This window comes from Vipera berus (genome assembly GCF_964194415.1).
Source record: "Vipera berus genome assembly, chromosome: 3".
NCBI classification, from domain to species: Eukaryota; Metazoa; Chordata; class Lepidosauria; order Squamata; family Viperidae; genus Vipera; species Vipera berus.
The window spans coordinates 109,147,984-109,168,857 of record NC_138204.1 but is presented as its reverse complement, the minus strand read 5'-3'; the positions used below and the strand labels follow the sequence as shown (position 1 = coordinate 109,168,857).

At 39.6% G+C, this 20,874-nt stretch overlaps 1 protein-coding gene across 1 annotated transcript in view; it reads left to right on the top strand.

Annotated features, from left to right (window-relative positions):
- CACNA1E (calcium voltage-gated channel subunit alpha1 E) overlaps positions 1–20,874 on the top strand; it is a gene marked incomplete at both ends in the record, with an annotated part of 378,714 nt that overhangs the window by 319,589 nt on the left and 38,251 nt on the right. Inside the window, 7 exons of the mRNA XM_081322491.1 lie at positions 841–951; positions 6,265–6,348; positions 6,469–6,594; positions 9,234–9,299; positions 10,792–10,883; positions 11,967–12,132; positions 12,392–12,519. Of these exons, the coding sequence (XP_081178617.1) occupies positions 841–951; positions 6,265–6,348; positions 6,469–6,594; positions 9,234–9,299; positions 10,792–10,883; positions 11,967–12,132; positions 12,392–12,519 (773 nt within the window). The remainder of the gene's footprint in view (positions 1–840; positions 952–6,264; positions 6,349–6,468; positions 6,595–9,233; positions 9,300–10,791; positions 10,884–11,966; positions 12,133–12,391; positions 12,520–20,874) is intronic.

Sequence of the window (20,874 nt, the reverse complement as noted above, 5' to 3'; positions counted from 1 at the left end):
AAAATTACAGGGAGAGAAGCTTTCTGAATGCAACTTTAAGAAATGATGTCTCAGTTTGCTTCCTTTTCTGTTTGGTTTTTTGTAAGCCTAAGAGCAGAGATTTTTATTGAATTTTAACTGAATTGCTCTGTGAGATTTTTCAGGTGAAGTGTAGGATGAAAATGCTTTAAATATATACAAGCATAAAGTAAATGCTCTGTCACTAAGTGATGGCTCTTCATTTCTTGGGAACTGTAATTAGAAGCCATGTCAGGTATTACATGTTAGAAATGCATCTAAAGGGATTAAAATTGCACATTTCACACTTAAATATATATTGTAGCTCTCTAAGGGACCTTCTTCTCCCACTTAATTAGTGGGAGGTCAGGAAGGGTAGACTTGCTCTGGATCCCTTCATTTAAGGATTATTCTCTTCAGAGGCCAAGGAGTTGACCCTCTCCTTGATTTCCTGAAATCAGATTACCTACAGATTGAACTCCAGAAAGCCACTAAAACATCTTTCTTTAAAGAGAGACTGGGCAGTAGAGCAGATATGAGTAGCAAGTTCTCATTTTATCAGTAATGCTTAAGAGTTTTGAGTGCCCATCATTTTATAATTTTACTATTTTATTATAATACCTTCTTACTAAAAGAGGCAAATATAAACCATTCCTGTCCTCCCCGCTGAATTGTTCCCTCTCTTTCTCTCTCTCTAAGATACCTGGAGCTATTTGTTTTTAGTGGTAACTGTATTTAGCATTCATCTCACTATTTAGGATGTGCAAATCTTAAAGATATAGGCAAGCCTCCAGGATTCTTATATTAGCCTAACTGACTCCTCTTTTTTTCTCTTTTTGGTAGTACTATTCTGCTCCATATACCTATGAATTGGTTCTGAAGTATCTGAATATTGCTTTTACCATGGTTTTCTCATTGGAATGTGTTCTGAAAATCATAGCTTTTGGTTTCTTGGTGAGTAAAATGCATTCAGCATTAGATATTAAAACTCTGTTTACAGGCACTCTAGTTTGGGTGCACTAAGAATGCTTAGGGATCACTCCTTGTCTGTAGGAATTGCTATCTGCACATGCCAGGTTAAAGTTATTGATGTCCAGAGCTGGCCATTTTCTTGATGGACATGGAGCCTCTATGGTACCAAACCTCTCAAAGTATGTCTTCCAGAATTCCTCCTGTCTGATTATAAATTCTAGAGCAGACATGTCAAACACAAGGCCCGGGGGCCAGATCCGGCCCGCAAAGTGGTTTCATGTGGCCCGCGAAGCCATCCTGGAAACAATGAGGGAATGGCCCCCACTGCCTTGGCCCTGGCCCAGAGACCCTCCTTCTGCCAGAGACCCTCAGATCTGTCCCACTCCTGCCCAGGCCCCTATAGGCACCCTTGATGCAAATGATGTAGAGCTGGCCACGCCCACCCAGTAGGCCACGCCCACCCTGGCCATACCCACCCGGCCCCTTGAGGGCAACTGCAATGCTGATGCGGCCCTCAATGAAATTGAGTTTGACACCCCTGTTCTAGAGTGATACATTTCTTGAAGTTATTGGAATACCAGTAATCCTTTGGCTCCTGAAATTCTTCTGAAAAGCATAGCCTTAAAAGAAAATGAAGCTGATGCCTAATGGATGAAAGGAAATATAGAAAGGGTGATTCAATTAAAACTTGAATTATCCTTTCTAGCAGACCTATATACCAGTGGTCCCCAATCTTTTGGGCACTGGGGACTGGTTCCTTGGAGAGAGGCTTTTCCACAAATCAGAGAGGGGTGGTGGTTTCAAGTGCTACCTGCATCCCAATTTCTGGCATGCCGCAGCCTGGAACTGATCCATGGACCAGGAGTTGGGGATCCCTGCTATATACAATTTTTATTCATTGAAATATTTATTTGAATTGGAAACTCTGACACCAGATAAATATCCTAGATTTATCAAAAATTAGATTTGCTGGCTTGACCAAAAATCTTACCCCTAGCCCAATCCTTAGGATTCAGGTGAGTGTGATTTCCTTTTTTATTGTACTAGAGCAGAAGGTGATAAAGAAAATCAGTCAGGCACCCACTTTCAAGACATAGCAGGGAACTTTTAACTCTGAACTAGCTCACAAAAGCCATCAATGCACGATGTTGTAAGGTATAGTACAATATAATGCAGTGGAGTTAAAACAAATGGATTACAGTAGATTGATGTGGACTTCATAAGAAAGCACAGGAAACTGTACCCATTTCAGTAGGCTAATCAGTGATACAAAAGTGTGAGACAGAGTTTTACTTGGTTTGCAGGCAAACAGAAATGGGGTCTTTTTAAAATACATTTAAGACTATTTGGGAGCATATGCTAACATTTACCTGACTTACCAGCTTGAAAATGGCAGGAGGCTATACCTCCAATTTTTGATCATTACTGTTAGCATTTGCTCTAGGACATCAAAAGAAGGAGCTAGGAAGTCCTTAGGCCTCAGACTAGATAAGCAAAGATAGGCTACCCTGCCCGGGGGGTTTACCCAGCTGAGTGGCAGCGGCTGGGCAGAGGTCTGGGACACCTATCTACCCTCTGCATAGATCCTCCTCACGGACTATCATCTATGGACTGCCTTCTATCCGGACTGCTTCTTATGCCTTCCCTTAAATACTCTTCCACGGACTTGTTCGCCCTCAGGGGTGCTCCCCCTTCCTGGGTGCGACCCGCCTTTCTAGCCTATAATCTCGAGGAAGGGCCCATTTATTGGGACCCTGAGAGATGGCTGGGCACGGGTAGGGGCCTTCGACGTAAACCTAACAAGAGGCCCCTGATTATTTTTTTGTCTAAATTTTTTAGGGGGTTAGGGAGGGGGGAGGGTTCTTTTGGTTGTTTGGACAAGGGGGGCGGTCCAACAACCTCTGTTCAGGCCAGTGCCGATGTAGATCGCAGGGGGGAGGAGCGGGGGTCGGTTGCCTCTGGGGCTTCAGGGCTGGTCGTTGGATTACCTATTCCCACGACATCAGGGAATGGCAGCAGATGTAGGAGCAGAGGGCCGTATCGATCTCAGGGAAGGCCTCTCCGCTGCTTACAAGCGGTGGGGCACTCCGACCCTCTGGCTCCGCCCCAAGGTCCCGGGAGTGAGGATGTGCAGCCTCCCGAGCTCCGGCTGGTGTACCTGAATGCCAGGTCTGTCGCTAATAAGGCTCCTCTCGTCCGCGACTTGGTCGAGGGTGAGCAGGCGGACCTGGCTTGCATTACGGAGACTTGGTTGGGCCCAGAGGGCGGGATTCCTCTGGTTGACCTTTGCCCACCAGGTTTCCGGGTGCTACACCGGCCTCGGGCTCAGGGTAGGGGTGGGGGTGTGGCTGTTATGAGGGAGACCTTGTGTCCGCGGGAGGCCACCGTTCCCCAGATAGTCGGGTGTGAGTCTCTCTTTCTGAGATGCGGCCCTGGTGCACAGTTGGGCTTGCTGCTGGTGTATCTTTCGCCTAGTCACGCAGCAGCAGCCCTGCCTGAGCTGCTCGATGTCCTCTCTGGGCTGGTGATTGAGTTTCCGAAACTTATAGTTTTGGGGGACTTCAATCTACCATCGCTGGGAGAATCATCTGAGTTGGCTCGGGAGTTCATGGCTTCCATGACGGCCATGGACCTGACGCAAGTAATTTTGGGACTGACTCATGAGGGAGGCCACACCCTTGACTTAGTTTTCTTATCTGGACGGTGGTTAGATGATCTTGGTGGGGGCTCTCCAATTACTATGCCCCTGTCATGGACCGATCATCATCTCCTGCGGCTGGTCTTCCGTCTTGCCACCCCCCGCCGTGGGTGTGTGGAACCAATTAAATGGTACCACCCCAGACGCTTAATGGATCCCCAGAGGTTCCAGGCGGCGCTGGGGTCCCCACCTGCCTCCCTTGCTCACAGCTCGGCAGATGCCTTAGTGGAAGCCTGGGAAAGGACGGCCACTGAGGCTCTTGACCGAGTTGTACCCCTGCGGCCCCTGACCCGGTGCAGATCCCGTCGAGCTCCATGGTTCTCTGCAGAGCTCCGGGAGATGAAACGTCGGAGACGGGGCCTAGAGAGCAGTTGGAGATCCAGCCGATCCGAATCCGACCGATTGCGACTAAGAGCCTACATTAGGTCTTATCTCGCTGCGATAAGGGAGGCGAGGTCTAACCACTTCGCCACCCTTATCGCGTCCGCAGATAATCGCCCGGCCGCCCTGTTTAGGGTGACTCGCTCCCTCCTAAATCAGGAGGTGAGGGAGGATCCCTTGCAGGGTCGTGCCGAGGAGTTTAACCAACATCTGTCGGATAAAATCGCTCGGATTCGGACCGGTCTGGACTCTGACTGGGCAGAGTCTGACGATCAGGACACGGGCGTTCTTGTCGATATCACCTGGGAGGAGTTTGATTCTGTGACTCCGGAGGAAGTGGACAGGATCATGGGGAGGCTGAGTACCACCACATGTTTATTGGACCCGTGCCCTTCCTGGCTGGTCTATGCAGCCCGGGAGAGGACACGCAGCTGGTTCCAGGCAGTTATATCGGCTTCTTTGAACGAGGGTAGCTTCCCCGCCGTCTTGAAAGAGGCGGTGGTGAGGCCCCTCCTCAAGAAGCCTGCCTTGGACCCAGCTGTATTGAACAACTTCCGTCCTGTCTCCAACCTTCGCTTTCTTGCGAAGGTTGTTGAGAGTGTGGTGGCACATCAGCTCCCTCTGGTCCTGGATGAAGCGGATTATCTAGACCCGTACCAATCGGGTTTCAGGCCCGGGCACAGCACGGAGACGGCATTGGTCGCGCTGGTGAATGATCTCTGGAGGGCTCGGGACAGGGGACATTCCTCTGTTCTAGTCCTATTAGACCTCTCAGCGGCTTTCGATACCATCGACCATGGTATCCTGCTGCGGCGTCTCAGGGGATTGGGAGTGGGAGGCACAGTTCTTCGGTGGTTCTCCTCCTATCTCCTGGGACGCTCGCAGTCGGTGTTGGCAGGGGGGCAGAGGTCGACCCCAAGGTCTCTCATTTGTGGAGTTCCTCAGGGGTCGGTCCTCTCGCCTCTCCTGTTCAACATCTACATGAAACCGCTGGGTGAGATCATTCGTGGTTTTGGAGTTGGGTATCATCAGTATGCTGATGATACCCAGCTTTTCCTTTCGACCCCAAACCACCCCAGTGATGCCCTCAACGTGATGTCCCGTTGCCTGGAGGCGGTTCGGGTCTGGATGGGGAGGAACAGACTTCAACTCAACCCCGACAAGACTGAGTGGCTTTGCATACCTTCATCCCGGGTTTATTCGGACATTCCACCTCTTGCTATGGGGGGTGAACTATTACCCCCCGTAGATAGGGCTCGCAACTTGGGAGTCCTCCTAGATTCACGGCTCACCTTGGAAGACCATATAGGAGCTGTGACTAGGGGGGCTTTCGCCCAGGTTCGCCTGGTGCGCCAGTTGCGGCCCTATCTAAGCCGGGATGATTTATGCACGGTCACTCATGCGCTCGTGACCTCTCGTCTGGACTACTGCAACGCTCTCTACATGGGGCTGCCCTTGAGGACCACCCGGAAGCTCCAATGGTACAGAATGCAGCCGCGAGAGTTGTGTTGGGAGTTTCCCGATACTCCCACGTTACACCTTTGCTCCGTGAGCTGCATTGGTTACCAGTTGCCTTCCGGGTGAGATTCAAGGTACTAGTAATGGTGTTCAAAGCCCTACATGGCAGGGGGCCGGAGTACCTCAGGGAACACCTGCTGCCGGCATCAATCTCCCTGCGCCCTGTGCGTTCCCACAGAGAGGGTCTCCTCAGGGTGCCACCGATCAGAGAATGTCGATTGGTGGCCCCCAGGGGGAGATCCTTCTCTGTGGGCGCTCCGGAACTATGGAATCAGTTACCGGTAGAGCTCCGGATGGCGCCCGATCTTCGCTCCTTTCGTCGCGATCTCAAGACGTTTTTGTTTGTACAAGCCGGCCTAGCCTGATGGGGGATTGGTGGGGTTTTTTATTCTTGTATTTTTAATATTATCTTTGGGGGTTTTATAATTGTAATATATCAATTGTTTTAAAATCTGGCAATTATTTAATTTTCTTTTAATATTTGTAACTTTGTATTTTATTCTTGCCCTGTGAACCACCCTGAGTCCTCAGGGAGAAGGGCGGTATAGAAATATTATTAAATTAAATTAAATTAAATTCTTTGTGTATCTGAATATAGCCTGAATGGTGGCAGATTTTCAAGGGATATTATTACATCAATGCTTACATTATATAGTAGGTTAATCTGCACATTCCTCTTTCTTCTCTTCTTTCTGAAGAATTATTTCCGTGATACCTGGAACATATTTGATTTCATCACCGTGATTGGCAGTATTACAGAAATTATCCTGACGGATAGTAAGGTGAATATCTTTCTCCATTACCCTCCTTTAGAGGAAGATCAGGACTGAAAACTGCATATGATGTTTCTTTTTTACTTTTTCATTTTACTGTTTCCTCCTTCTCTCTGGCATTGTGTTAAGCCGACAGTTACCAGCAGCTTCAACATGAGCTTTCTGAAGTTGTTCCGGGCTGCCCGTCTCATCAAATTGCTTCGCCAAGGGTATACCATTCGAATTCTGCTCTGGACCTTTGTGCAGTCATTCAAGGTAAAAGCTGAACTCCTGTCTTCCTTCCAAGGTCAGTGGATTGCTTAGGACAATGAATAACATCAACCATTACATACACAATTGCAGGCCACATCCAAGCAGATATATTAACTGATTATGGATGCCTTAGGTCAAACCATCAATCATCCACAAAAACCCAGCTACTGGAGAAAGAGTAATCCACACAAACTGATACAGAAAGAGCTAGCAAGCTTTCATCCTCTTTATCCATATAAATGACCATCTCTTCAAGTTTTACAGATGACAAAGTTTTGGGAGATCTACTTTAAGAAAGATTGGATACTCTAACTAACTGACAAAGACATAGTAGTACAGTAGACTGAAAACCTTACTAGTCCAGCATCCTTTATACCACAAGCAAGACATACCACAAGGCCCAAACATTTTCAGGAGGATGTATGTAGTCTATTCAGGGAGAAAGGTACTCTCTTTTAAAAGACTTACAACTAATTGTCCCCACTTCTCAGATATCTCCAATTGTTATGGATGTGCAATGCTTCTGATTCAGAAGAGGTGCTTCAGAATGTGCAACAGCTGTGTGATTCTAGAAACAGGCATGGCTACTTTGATGAGTCACAGACAGGTGCTGCTCAGTTCACACTCCCACACATTCCAAACGCCTCTTCCAAATTGAATTTAAAGCCCTATTAATTGCCTGTTTTATATTGTAAACCCAGTGGGATGCAGCTTTCACTTAGGATCAAATCCCCCTCTGTCAATTCATTTGCTTCCATGTGGCTGTAACAGCCTGGAGTCTTTACCACTTCATTATTAAAAATAGTATTCATTGTTCCATGGTTTCCTCAGCCTCTTCCCTCACAGCAAACAATAAATCCTTGCCATACTTTTTTCTTCTTCCTATGCAACAAAATATACTATATAAATTTAGATTACATTTTTGGAAAAAAATATAAAGTATTCATTTAATATTAGTTTTCATTAGTTAGTATATAATACTTTCATAACCTGTTGCTCTCCAAATATGCAGTATTCATCCATAAGTAAAGCAAGTCTGCCTGAGACATACAAGGAGGACCCTTGGCAGTCATTTGAAAATAATTACCCAACAATTTCTTTGAACATCCTTTTTTATTTTTCCAGTCTAGCTTACAGCTGTGGGGTTTCTCAGTGGTTTCCCATCTAATTAATCTTTTTTAGTTTTGGGGAAATTACAAGATTGGCTAAGTGCTTCTACCTGTTGAGGATATCTTTTTCCATACTGACTGATAGTTGTATGGGGGTAATATCTAGATTGGGTTAAAGTCAACCAAACAATTGTAAAAGCTGGCATGGTTTAAAAGACCATGCACTTAGAACAAGGAATTTAGACCCCAAAATTTAAAAAAAGCCCATAAATTATTATAATATATTGACCAAGAAGATTACATACAATGTATTCCTTACTAGGCTAGTTAAAAGTTCTGTCTACAATATTGTAACCAAAGAAAGGATATTAGAACCAAAAGATCATGGCTCACTATAACCAAAAATGAGGAAAGATTGATGACAGTCTTCCAGTCTTCAGGGAAAAGTAAACAATGTTCTGAATCACCATTAGTGGTGAAACAAACATGTGCTGATCAAGTAAACAATCTGAACCATCATTAGTGGTAGAACAAGAAAGTGCTACTGAGTTACTTGGTCTTTCTTTATATTTGTGCAGATTGTTTTGCTTCTTTGTTGGTTATCTAACTTGTCTCTTCCTTTCTCAATCTTGTTGTTATACTCCTCTGTCTCCCATATGTATGTATGGTTGCTTCCTTCTTCATATCTACAATTTATTTTGTTCCTTCTTATATTTGGATGTTTCGCAGAGTCAAATCAAATTTATTATGCAGAAGTGGCTGAGGGCCTCATTGGAGTCTGAGGCTTGCAAAAATTACTTGGCCATATTCATGGAGCAGGGTTTGCTTATGTTTGCTTAAGAGTTGACAATGACTTGATGCCACATAATCAATCAATCAAGGCCTATTTGAGGTTAGAACTAAAGTTACTATATCTCCTTTTTTAAAATGAAAGGACTCCATACTGTCAGATTACAGTAATCATGAAAACTGTCAGTCTGGAAGTGGTATAGAAGATTCAAGGTAAAGTATACTGTTGTTTATTAGCTCTTAAGTCTTCTGTTTTATTCTGTGCACTTCCTCACATATAGCAGAAAAATATACTTAGTGCCTTAATTTCCTCTGTATTTTGCTCCCATGGGTCATTTGCATGTTTGTTAAAGAAGCTGTAATTAAGTCACCTGTTATTCTGCTCTGTATTGGTGCCAATCTTTTTGTTATCATGTTTCTTAAACTTAGCATCATGGCCTCACTTTGGTTCACAAATCATTTGGCTCAAGCCCTTCCATCCTTCTGAGGTCGGTAAAATAAGGACCCAGATTGTTGGGGACAATATCCTGATTCTGTAAACAGCTTATAGAGGGCTGCAAAGCACTGTGAAGCAGTATATAAGTCTAAGTGCTATTGCTATTTAGTTAGTGTAAACAGAGATTCTTATCTTCTCTGCCACCGCTTATTTATTACTATTTTAATTACACACTGATGTTACTGTTTTAAGCATATAAATACTATGCCTGTAATAACTCAATACTTTGTATGATTTGCGTCTTCCAGGCTCTCCCATATGTCTGCCTTCTCATTGCAATGCTCTTCTTCATTTATGCAATCATTGGGATGCAGGTAAGCAAAAAACTAAAAAGGTGTAGGATAGTTGATTCATCCAACAAAGAAATAACAAAATCTTGAGTCTTCCTCTTATATTAAGCTTAAGCCCCCATTTTCAGGCAGGAAGTCCATTAGCTAATCTGTAGTCAAGAATATCTCAAGAACTCAAGTTGGAAAAGGCTGAAATAGGTTATTTGTAATCTAACAACAATTGGCATCTGAAGAAAAAAATAATGCAATATCTTATATTTAGGAATATGGATTGTTATATACTTGATGCATAACACAAGTTCTTTCTAAAGAATCCACACTGTGAAGAATTGCATGAATTATTAACCTTTTTTTCTGTGCACAGTTCTAAATTGTCGAGTGAAAAGATTATGAACTAATTCAGTTTCCCTAAGAAGCAATCCCCTCTTATGTTCAATGGATAATATGTATATACAACACTAGAAGATTTTTATTTTTATTCTTTATTTTTGGTATATAGAACAAATACACCATCTGCTATTTGCTCTTATATCTTATGTGCAACTACAGGAAAATTGGTATATGACATAGGGGTTAAAATATTGGCTTAAGAACAAGGATATTACATTTTAATTTCAACCTGAGATGTGGCAGTTTATTGGCAAATTTAAATCAATCATGCTATCTTTAAGTCCAATTTATCCAACACAATTGTTACTGTGATGAAATATTGCAATGGTGTGTGGGAATAATTTGGGAGATGGGAAAGAGGCACAGCCATGAGAACGGTCAGATAAGTGACAGCTGAGCCCACAGAACAAAAGTGGGCATGGCAAACACCTCAGAAGGGACCATCCCTAGTTTTTTGTGTTATAAAGGCAATGGGGAGAAATGTACATTTCAGTCTTGCAAGATTCTGTTAATATAACCTTACAGTACTAATAAAGGAGAATATATGTAGCTCAGGGTTGAAATGAGGGGTCCTTGGTGCTCTCTAAGCTTGCTTGTTTTCTTGCAGGCATTTCATTACCCAACTAAGGTAACATTATAAGTGCTAGTCTTACCTTAGAATAGAATAGAATTAGTTCATCTGGGTGTGGGGTTCCTGTCTGGAAGTATAGAAATGAGTGTTCTATATGTTGGTTTGAGCTGCTGATTAAAAGGTGAGATGTAAGTCAAATTAATAAATGCAATGTAACAGGTAGTCTACTGCTGATTACTAAACAATGTCTGTATGATGACTAAATACTGAATCCCTTAAATTTGTTGGGGTTCAATATAAATGCTATACAATGTGGTTATCGAAGGAGAAAGTGACATATTATAACCAGTTAGTATTCTTAACTCACTTCAAGATTTTAAAAAAATGTTTTATCCCAGCAGTACTTTTCCCCTTGTTCTGGTATCATCAACAAACTTTGGAAATATAAAAGAATGGTCAGGGCATTGTACATTTTCTACCATCCTCACCTTGCTGTGATTGCTGCATTTTTGCTTTTTGAAGTCAGCAATAACAATTTTATTTCTATGTTTTCAGGTGTTTGGGAACATCAAGCTAGATGAGGAAAGCCACATTAACCGCCACAACAATTTCCGCAGCTTCCTTGGTTCTCTCATGTTACTGTTTAGGTAAATTTAAATTTATATTCACACAAGGATCCATTCACACTTTGATATAAAGCAAAGAACCGTCTCTCCTAAGATTTCAAAAGCTTCTGGTAATGAGCCAATACTCAGCTACCTAGTTTTACAACGCTTGTTACAAACCAAGGACTCAAAGTTTCCCTTTTTACAGACTATTTAGTAGGCTTTAGCTTAAGACTGAATTGTTTTCAGCTCAGTGGGCCACAACTTTTATTTTCTGTGTCTCCTTTTTCTTAATCTTTGTAAAGAACCTCCATGTTCTGAAATCAAATAAAACTCTCTAATAGGCAGCTTAATTCCAAAGAGATTCATGAACAAAATTATTATCTTTGTTCTACTTTAATTACCAGGCAAATTATACAACAGCACCTCTTTCTTCCTTCAGTGCATCTACAATGTCATCATAATCTTTAAACCTGATAAACCCTTTCATTGGCAAAATGGAATTTCAGCTTTCCTGTTGGAATCCTAGCTTCTAGCATGCAGAAGTCATAATTAGATCTGACGGGACTGAATCATAAATTATATAAAAGTCCTCCTCCACTTCATGCCAGGTTGTCAGTTCAGTATGATTAGCAAGAAGTGATATCACCTTTGGAAACCATGATGGGAATTAACTCCAGACAGCCTCTAGACGTCATGGATGATTTCTGAATTATTTGAAGTGTATATTAGTTTCTTAAATTAAAATTAAATTCTTAAGTTATCTGAAATGTATCTTTTGAAATTATCTTAAATTAGTGTATTATGTACGATAGTGGGATAACTACTGCTTTCTGAGCCTGCTGCCACTACCAGCCTGTTTGGCCTGGCAGACCACTCTTATTGACAAGAAATCTACATGGATCCAGATGCTCACCAGGAGACAAACTCAACTTGAGGGGAAATTATCCTTTTGTATGATGTTTGCAGTAGATTTTGCAGAACAGCAAGACTTTACTTCAACTTATAGAAAATCACCCTGAAGTCTATTTTTAAAAGATTATTGCTTAAACAGAGGCTTTCTGGAAGTAAGAAGGATTTGTTGAATATAGTAGTAAGCCACAAGCTGGATTTGTTTTCTTACAGAAGTGCTACAGGGGAGGCATGGCAGGAGATTATGCTTTCATGCCTAGAAGGGAAAGGTTGTGAGCCAGACACTACAGCAACATCTGGGCAAAATGAGAATGAGAAGTGTGGCACAGAACTAGCATATGTCTACTTTGTCTCCTTCATCTTCTTTTGCTCCTTCTTGGTGAGTTCCTCTTTCCATTATTCTACAGATTTATTGTTTTGTATTGTTTTCACCAGATTGATTTAAAGGATGATATGATATTCTTTAGTACTATATTTACTATATTTAACTGTAAACACGGATAAAGAATTTCATTATCGTGTGCAGAATTACATTGGAGCTTTCTTTTGTGCTTCCTCATTTGCTGGTCTTCTGCTTAAAGATCTGTTCCTATCCCTTTCCCCTTATTATGCATTCTTCTTGTTTCCTTCACACTTAGATGCTCAATCTCTTTGTGGCTGTCATTATGGACAATTTTGAATACCTGACTCGAGATTCTTCCATCTTGGGACCCCATCACCTTGATGAATTTGTCCGGATTTGGGCAGAATATGATAGAGCTGCCTGGTATGTAGGCATATCTGTTTTTTTAATGTTCTTTACAAAATCTATTTAGATGTGATATCCAAATCAAGTACAAATAGAATGGAAATGCCCTTCTCTATCCTGTGGTTTCTAGATGTTCTTATACAAAGGCCATCTGCGCCTAAACAACCTAATAATCTTACTTATATTAACAATTCAGCCAGTTTCAGCTTTTTAATTAAAAGGAAGTATATATCCTTTATGGGTTTTTATTATTCTGTCAAAACAGCTTTGCAAAGCTCTTTTAAATATGAGCAGCTGTGCACTGTACATGACAATTCTGTAGATTGCAGTTTTCCTGCAGCAAATGATTTTTCCTATATTGACCATATGGACATACTTGTGAGCCATTGTGGAAATTGAGGTCTCATATATGTATAAAAGAGGATTTACTCATGTATGTCCAATCCCCCACCTATTTTTTTAAATTTTGTACTATATTTTGGTGTCTGCAATCTAAAAAAAATTAAGAAAAAAAATCTTCATGGATAATTTATGTCAGGAGTGAATTGACCACCATGTTATTAAAAACCTTCACCCATACTATTCACACATTTCAGGAGTGCTTTGGGGACATTGTTTTCCATTATATCTTCCCTGGTGCATTTCGATACATTTGCCTAATTCCAGAATTCCTAAGTGATAGTTCTTAACCTGAAGTGGAACTGCCACTGGCAATACCTTAGGTTATCTTTTATGTATCTCAAATTTGAAAACTTAAAAGTATATTTCTTATTATCTTTCTCCAGCTTGAATTAGAACTACCTGTCTGCCTAATTGTCTATTTACATTTGTGTCACTGTTCATGACTTTAAGAAAGATGTAAGACTTTTCTGGAGATATTGGAATCCTAGAATTTCATCAGATGGATATTATTAGCTTTACCCTACGATCTGAAAACTAAATGTATTGTTTTCTGTGAATTCACTCTTCTAAATTAATGAAACCTCTTCCTTTTAAAAGATTTACACGATAAATATGTTGGCCTTTAGGAGGAGCACATAATTAATATAGTTACTCTTCTGAACTTGTTTCCACTGTTAAAAGCAGACATTAATTTGGTAGCCCTGGCTTAATAACTCATCTGTAGCAAGGAAATTCATGTTATTTTCTTGAAAGGACAAGAAATGTCAGTGTCACCTTTTGTAGTTAAAAACTATAGTGGCTGACAGTTCTGGGTGCAGTCTCATAGAAATGAAGAAAGCCAGTTTGAGGAAGAATTATTTGGGATTTAAATAAGAAGACAGTAGATTTTTCCAGTTATATTATTTTCCCATTTTCCCCTTCCTATAGTTATTTTTATAACTAGTTCACTAAATTTGTCTTATATTAAGACTGTACTTTTTCAAAAACCATCAGACCTTGATGATTTTTAAATTTAGGATTATAATTAGGATAATATTGTGATTAGGATTATATTATGATATAGGATTCTTCTTTTGTACTTTTATTACTGCATTAAAAATAATACCTACAATTCTATTTAGAATACTACCTACAGTATAATTATCATTCTAAATTAAAGTGATCATTATAACTGTAAGAGTTTCACCTCCTGCCCTTCCATTGCTAGACTGTGGTGACCATAATGTAAAGGAATCAAAAAGAAATTATCTCTGGCTGATACAACTAAGTCTTAGTTTTCAGAGACAAAAAACACCCCTGGGGATATCAAAAGGAAGTACTGTAGTACATCTCCTGACATGCTATTGATATAGCTATGGAGCGCCTTTTTAGCCTATGTGAAATTGAACTCACAGTATAGATTGATCACCACTGGGGAAAAAGGGGCAAAGTGGGAAGACAGGATTGGATGGGGGGAAAAAACCCTGGCTTGAAACTTTGTATAAAATAAGACACCATTTATCCATTTGATGTGAATCCATTTGATTGTGCAAAACCATTTGTTCTGCTTTTTTAAAAATTGGATAAATCTTGGTAGAATGACTGAGCTTTATCATTCCGTTACAAATCAGGCCATATGCACCTTCTTGGTGATGAAGAATTCCTCCATGGGAACATTGTAGAGTAGAGAGAAAAATAGCTATATCTTCAAAGGAGGTGATTGGGCAGAGCTTTCCCTCAGCCCCCTCCTCACCCTCAAAGGTATAGCAAGGTAGAAAAAGAGCAATGCACATCTTTGGTGTTAACCAGTTGCACACAGTTCTTCTTTCCCATTTCCTGACTGGGCCTATTAACTCACCTGTGCTTCCTTTCCAGTGGCAGGATCCTGTATAAGGATATGTACAAATTAGTACGGGTGATCTCGCCTCCTCTGGGCCTGGGAGAGAAGTGCCCCTGCAGGGTGGCTTGCAAGGTTTGCCTCACAATCCCCAGCCACAACCTGACAATAGGGACATCCCATTAAATCCCGCTCTCCTCCTCTCTTTTGTACTTCACGCTATTGTACTTCACAAGAGAATCCTGACTTGCTTTCCCTCGAGTTTAAAGAGATTCAAACCTTCTCAGAATCAGCAGCTGTTATAACTGGAAAAGATGAAGAAATGCATTTCAGGACCCACATTCATTCTCATCTTGAATGAATAACTCTGGAGGTTTTTAGAGTGTCATGGAGTAGCATAGAGAAGTTTTGGAACCATTGTTTTCTGCTTCCCCTTTCGGGACCTACATTTTTCATTTGAAATGGGCATTGTATTTGGTTTTTCACTAACTTGGGAGCAAAAGAAGGGAACAAAGAATTTAATTTTAATTTTAAAAATTCAAATCAGACATAATAGGAAATGAATAAAGCTCACCAGCTGTGCCTAGAGACTTAATTTTAAAGATATTACATTGTTGGATATGGAAGATCCATTCATCCCAAATAACATTCTGTCTCTACTTCAGAAATAGTGCAACTAGATTCAGCTTGCATCTCCTGATGATATGGTCCAGCTGGCCAATCTCAAACATCTTAACTTAGTCCAATGAAAAACGTATGTCAGACAATGACACTTGATATGGTGGGCAGGGTTTCATCTGGCTATTTGGGCTGAACTTAATAAAGCCCCTCAGTTAATGAAAAATTAGCATGTTAAGGAAGAAGCTAGAGCAGCGAACAAACTTTTTAATTTTAGGAGTGAGGAATATTTTTGTATGTTTAAATCAAATGTAGTAAATTCAAATATATGTATATATGAATATATATCTAAAAGATATGGGTTTTGTAAGCAAAAGCATAATATAGATCATTAATCTCTATGGCAAATGACTAACAAACTACAGCTTTCTTTAATAGTATTTTTTTTCTTGCTGGTCTTCTTTTGATCATCAGTACTGACAAGGGGCAAAAATGATTATGAAACTCTATCTTATATTCATGACTGTATCATGACAAGGTCATTTAGAATTCAAAGTTTACTAACTAAAATCTGTGTCATATTTGCCTGCAAAAGTCCATTTAAAAAGAATGAACTGCTTTCTCCTAATTGAAGAGCTGCTTCTATGAGATTTTGTCCCAGCCAAGAAAACCTAAGCATTTCTGCACCATTTTCATGATATAGTTCCTTAGGACATCCTTCATAATACTTCATTGCTTGCCTGGCCAAAGTTTAACCAAGAAAATATGTTGTACAACCTCTAGATAAAATAACTATTCAGATTCCACACAAAAAATCCTTCCAGCCCACATTGCTTCCTCGCACTTTCTTTCCAAGTAAAAGTGCTTTCAGCTGAACAGTTCCTAAAACTATTACCCCAAAATAATATATAGTTTCTTCCCCCACCTCCCACCCCACCCAGTCATCCCCATTTCCTAAGGATCCATCAATATGTGAGAAAATTGCAATGTAAAGCACTCTGAATTTCTGGATCTTAAACACTTTTGAACTTTTCTTAGCCAAAGATGAGATGTTGCCCTTTTGAAGTATATTTGTTCAGTTTTGCTTTAGAAAGAATTAAAATGTACTAATTATCTTCCATAGTGAACACCACAAGCAACAGTGAACATACTCACAGAGAATCTTCCAAATTAACTTTGAAAAATAGAGAACTTTCCCTATTTCTCAGTAATAGCATAGCATAATTAAGGAACCATGAGCAAGTTCACATAGTCTTCTGCCTCTCCTACAGTGCTTGGGTTTTTTGTCCTAAATTCACATTGACTTGCAAAAAAGAAAACTTTCCTGAATTTGATTACTTGCCCAGATAAATCAAGACAACTGAAGGCTTTTGGACAATTTCCTGTGACTCCTTTTTACTGTGCATTTAGCATCAGAACTATGCTAAAAGTTTACCAGCATTTGGAATTTTTCTTATTTTTGTTTTTTGTTTGCTTGTTTTCTTATTGTTCTTCTGTAATTGAGAAGATCCAACCTAACATGTCATTGCTACTTCTTTCACCACTATCATCATAATTATATTATTATTATTATTATTATTATTATTATTATTATTATTATTATTATTATTATTATTATTATTATTTACTAGAATGCAACCATTCAATAAAGACATGTCAGCAATATCGACATTTTGTCACAACCATCATTCTCCTGGCCATTTCTTCATACCTGCAAATCTGTTGCCAGAGGAGCCACCCTGTCTCCTAGGTCCTCAAGTTTTGTTTTAACCTGGTTTTGCTTTCCCCAAATCAACTATGAAGTTGCTGAGCTATCCACTGATGATTCTCATTTGCGCACTTAATAAAGCAGAAACATATTTTTTAATACTTCAATCATTTCATTTTACTTCCAAGAGAATTTGCTGCCAACCTCCCATCCACGTATGGATTTCCAGTTGTTCTATGAATGTTGTAAATGTATATATATTTGTCTAAATTATTTACATTTACTCCGCCAAATGTGTATGTGTGTGTATATGCACATACATACATACATACATACACACAATCATACACTAACACACACACACACCATATAAAATTAGTTATCTTTGATTTGAACAGAAAAATTTATTAGAATACACTGAAATATTAACTACTAGATTTATGTCCCATGCTGATTTAATGTTTCTAACTATGCCATGTTGATTAAGCTATGCCATCTTATAAATAACAAGTGTTTGTCCTTTTATAATATGTTGAAGAGTAGTATGGAAAGATAAAAATCTGCCAATGTCTTTACTTAGGTAAAGTATATTATTTGATTTTGAGAACTAGCTGGCTTTCTGCTGTATCAAACATTTCCTCAATTTCTTTCTTTTTTTATTTAATTTTATGACATTTTTTATTTGTATGCCACCCATTCCCAAAGGCTCTGGGAGACTAACAATTAACATTTAAAATTATCTGTATATATACTGGTATTTGTATCTCTTTAAAGGTAAAGGTAAAGGTTCCCCCGCACATGCGTGCTAGTCGTTTCCGACTCTAGGGGCCGGTGCTCATCTCCGTTTCATAGCCGAAGAGCCAGCGCTTGTCCGAGGACGTCTCCGTGGTCATGTGGCCGGCATGACTAGACGCCAAAGGCGCACGGAACACTGTTACCTTCCCACCATAGTGGTCCCTATTTTTCTACTTGCATTTTTACGTGCTTTCGAACTGCTAGGTGGGCAGAAGCTGGGACGAGTAACAGGCGCTCACTCTGTTACGCGGCACTCGGGATTCGACCCGCCAAACTGCCGACCTTCTGATCAACAAGCTCAGCGTCCTAACCCACTGAGCCTACAGATCAAGTGATTTGCAAATATTGTTCTTAATCTTTTGCCTCAGTAAACAGCCATTAACTTGAAAGAGAATGCCTAATGATAGGGATTATGCAGAAAAGTCACTCCAGGAAGTCTTGCTGTGGATTTTGTACCATTCAGATTTCCCTTTTTTCATATTATTAATGGCTAAAGCATATTTGTGCAAACTACTGGTGAAAACAATTTTGCAAATAATTGTATGTGATTATATCTCTTGCTTAATATATCTGAAATTCACAAATGGAATAGATACAGAATTAATTCCATTGACATGATAATTATCTTCATTTAAATATTATAAATTTACATTTATTTTTCAGTTTTTTGACCTGATCTTGAAAAGCTTATACCTCATAAACTTACAGTGCTGTTGCTGCTTAGTTAAAGTTTAATCCATAGGATGTTAACCTTTGCTCAGTGAAACTGATCTGTTCTGTAAGCCTCTCAGATGCTTAAAAATATTTAAAAGTGCAAAAAAAGAAAATGAAGGAAAGATATAAAAATAGAAAAAGAAACTTTCCCCTTCATCCCCACCAAGTGTAACTGATGTTAACAAATTATTATTATATTTTACAATACAACCAAAAACCTCTTCATTCCATACTTTACCCCATTCTCTATATTCCTATCTCTCCAGCCACATTTCACCATATTTATCAGCAAGGGTTATCAGAAATAACATAATTATTATGAACTATATCTGTTACACCCAATTTGAATTCTTTTTTTCCATTTGAACAGATCCGCCCTGATTTCTCTCCTGTTTCCTCTCTTCAAATAATCAGTCCTATTACAATTAAACTTTCTCAGAAATAACAACCATCATCTAGTCCCAATCAAAAAAATCATTAAATAACATCTGAAATAGCAACCCATTATTTTAACCTAGAGCAGATAAACCAGTTCTTTACTCTGACTTGTTTCTCCCCAAAGTCTTTAAATTCCTTACAGAAAATTCTAACATCTGCTTTTTCATACTTGCTTTGTTTCTTCTCTCAAAATTCTTGTCAGGCCCCCTTTGTAATTCCACTGTGGCAACTCCAGGATTTCCCTTTTGTAAATCCAGTATAAAAATAATCCACATTACTCTTCTGATTTATTGTTTGTATACAGTTTTTAAATTTTTAAATCATTCAATTTCATTTGTAAATCTATTATTTTCATGAGTTCTTGCAGGCTGTAATTTTTGTAATTTTCAGTTTTGATGCAATCCATATGGTTAGAGACAGATTTTTTTAAAGCTTTTTTCTTTCTTCTGTGCAAACCATACCCATTTTCACACTTTTTAAATTTTGTTCAACTAACATATATATTCTGATTCACTAACATATATACTCTGATCTTCTCTTTCTTAAAGGTGTTACCACAAGATCTCTTGACTGTGATTTCTTTCATGCTTCTCTAGAAAATTATCTGCAGTTCTTATTTTAAAATTTTCACAACAAAAACTACCAAACCTAAAATGGAGGGGAGGGGGAAATCAAATTTTAAAAATAAGTCAAATTTAGTTTTGAAGAGAGATATTTTGGAGGCATTTTAAGGGCATTTTTTCTGGAATAAAAAGCAACTCAATTAGACATTCCTCATGTAGGATATTTTCAAACAATATATTTTAATGCATTTTAATAGCTGCATACAAGCCACTTTGACTGCCATTTAGCAGAAAACAAACCTAGAAATGTTAAGGTTGAAGAAAGTAATAGGAAATGGACAATTTTGAGTTGAATGGAAAACACAAAATTATTACACATGTTATAAAAACTAGGAGCAATTAAATACATAACTTGTAGCTTTAACAATGATGCCTCTGTGTTAGTGAATCTTAAAAGTAATACAAGAGCTGAACAAATAGTAAACAAAGATTATCATATTTTTCACCTAAAAATGGCTGAAAAAACACCCTTTGTTTAATACTGCTTAATAGCCAATGTAGGTAATCAGAATTTATTTTCATTGGATCAGTCACCCAAACCCATGCAAGTCTTTTCTTTTCTTACATCACACTTTGTATATTGTGTTTCCCTTCTTGAAAAGAATAAAGGAAACCTTTATTTTTTCCCACAATATTCTACCAAGCTTAGAATAAGGATTTACAATGAAGCTTCCAAGGCAAGAGACTAGATTTTAATCTGACCTCCTTTTATACTGAGTGGAGGGCTGAATACAGAACCAGCGACTCACAAAACATGGAATACCAACCAACAGAACTGAAGCCTTAAGGCAAAACAGCTGCCTCTGTCAAGACTCTTTAAACTCCAACTGGATGAAACTTGAATCCGCATGTGGGAGGAAATGGGAGGAGGGCTGGAGAGCATGGCATGTCGAATTTTCTTCCTGCATTTTCTTTTCTTACACACTTGGCATGCCTTTGCACCAATGCATGGTGGGAAAATGCTCCATCCTAGCACTAGATGGAAGCAAAGAGATACATTCCTTTGAGAAGTGACCATAGTGGACTTCCCTCCTATGCAAGATGTTGCTTTCTTCTTGCATGGACACAGCTAGAGAGGGAGGACATGCCACTTCACTGAGGTATGCACCACCATATTCCAAACAACACCTTGTTGTGTACCTTGATTTATAACCCTTAAACACAGCCCTGGAAATTACAAGGGGCATGTACTACATTTGAAAGAACTGGCCATAAAAACATCCACAGAGCAATGGAAAGGCAGGCAGTTCGTATTGGTG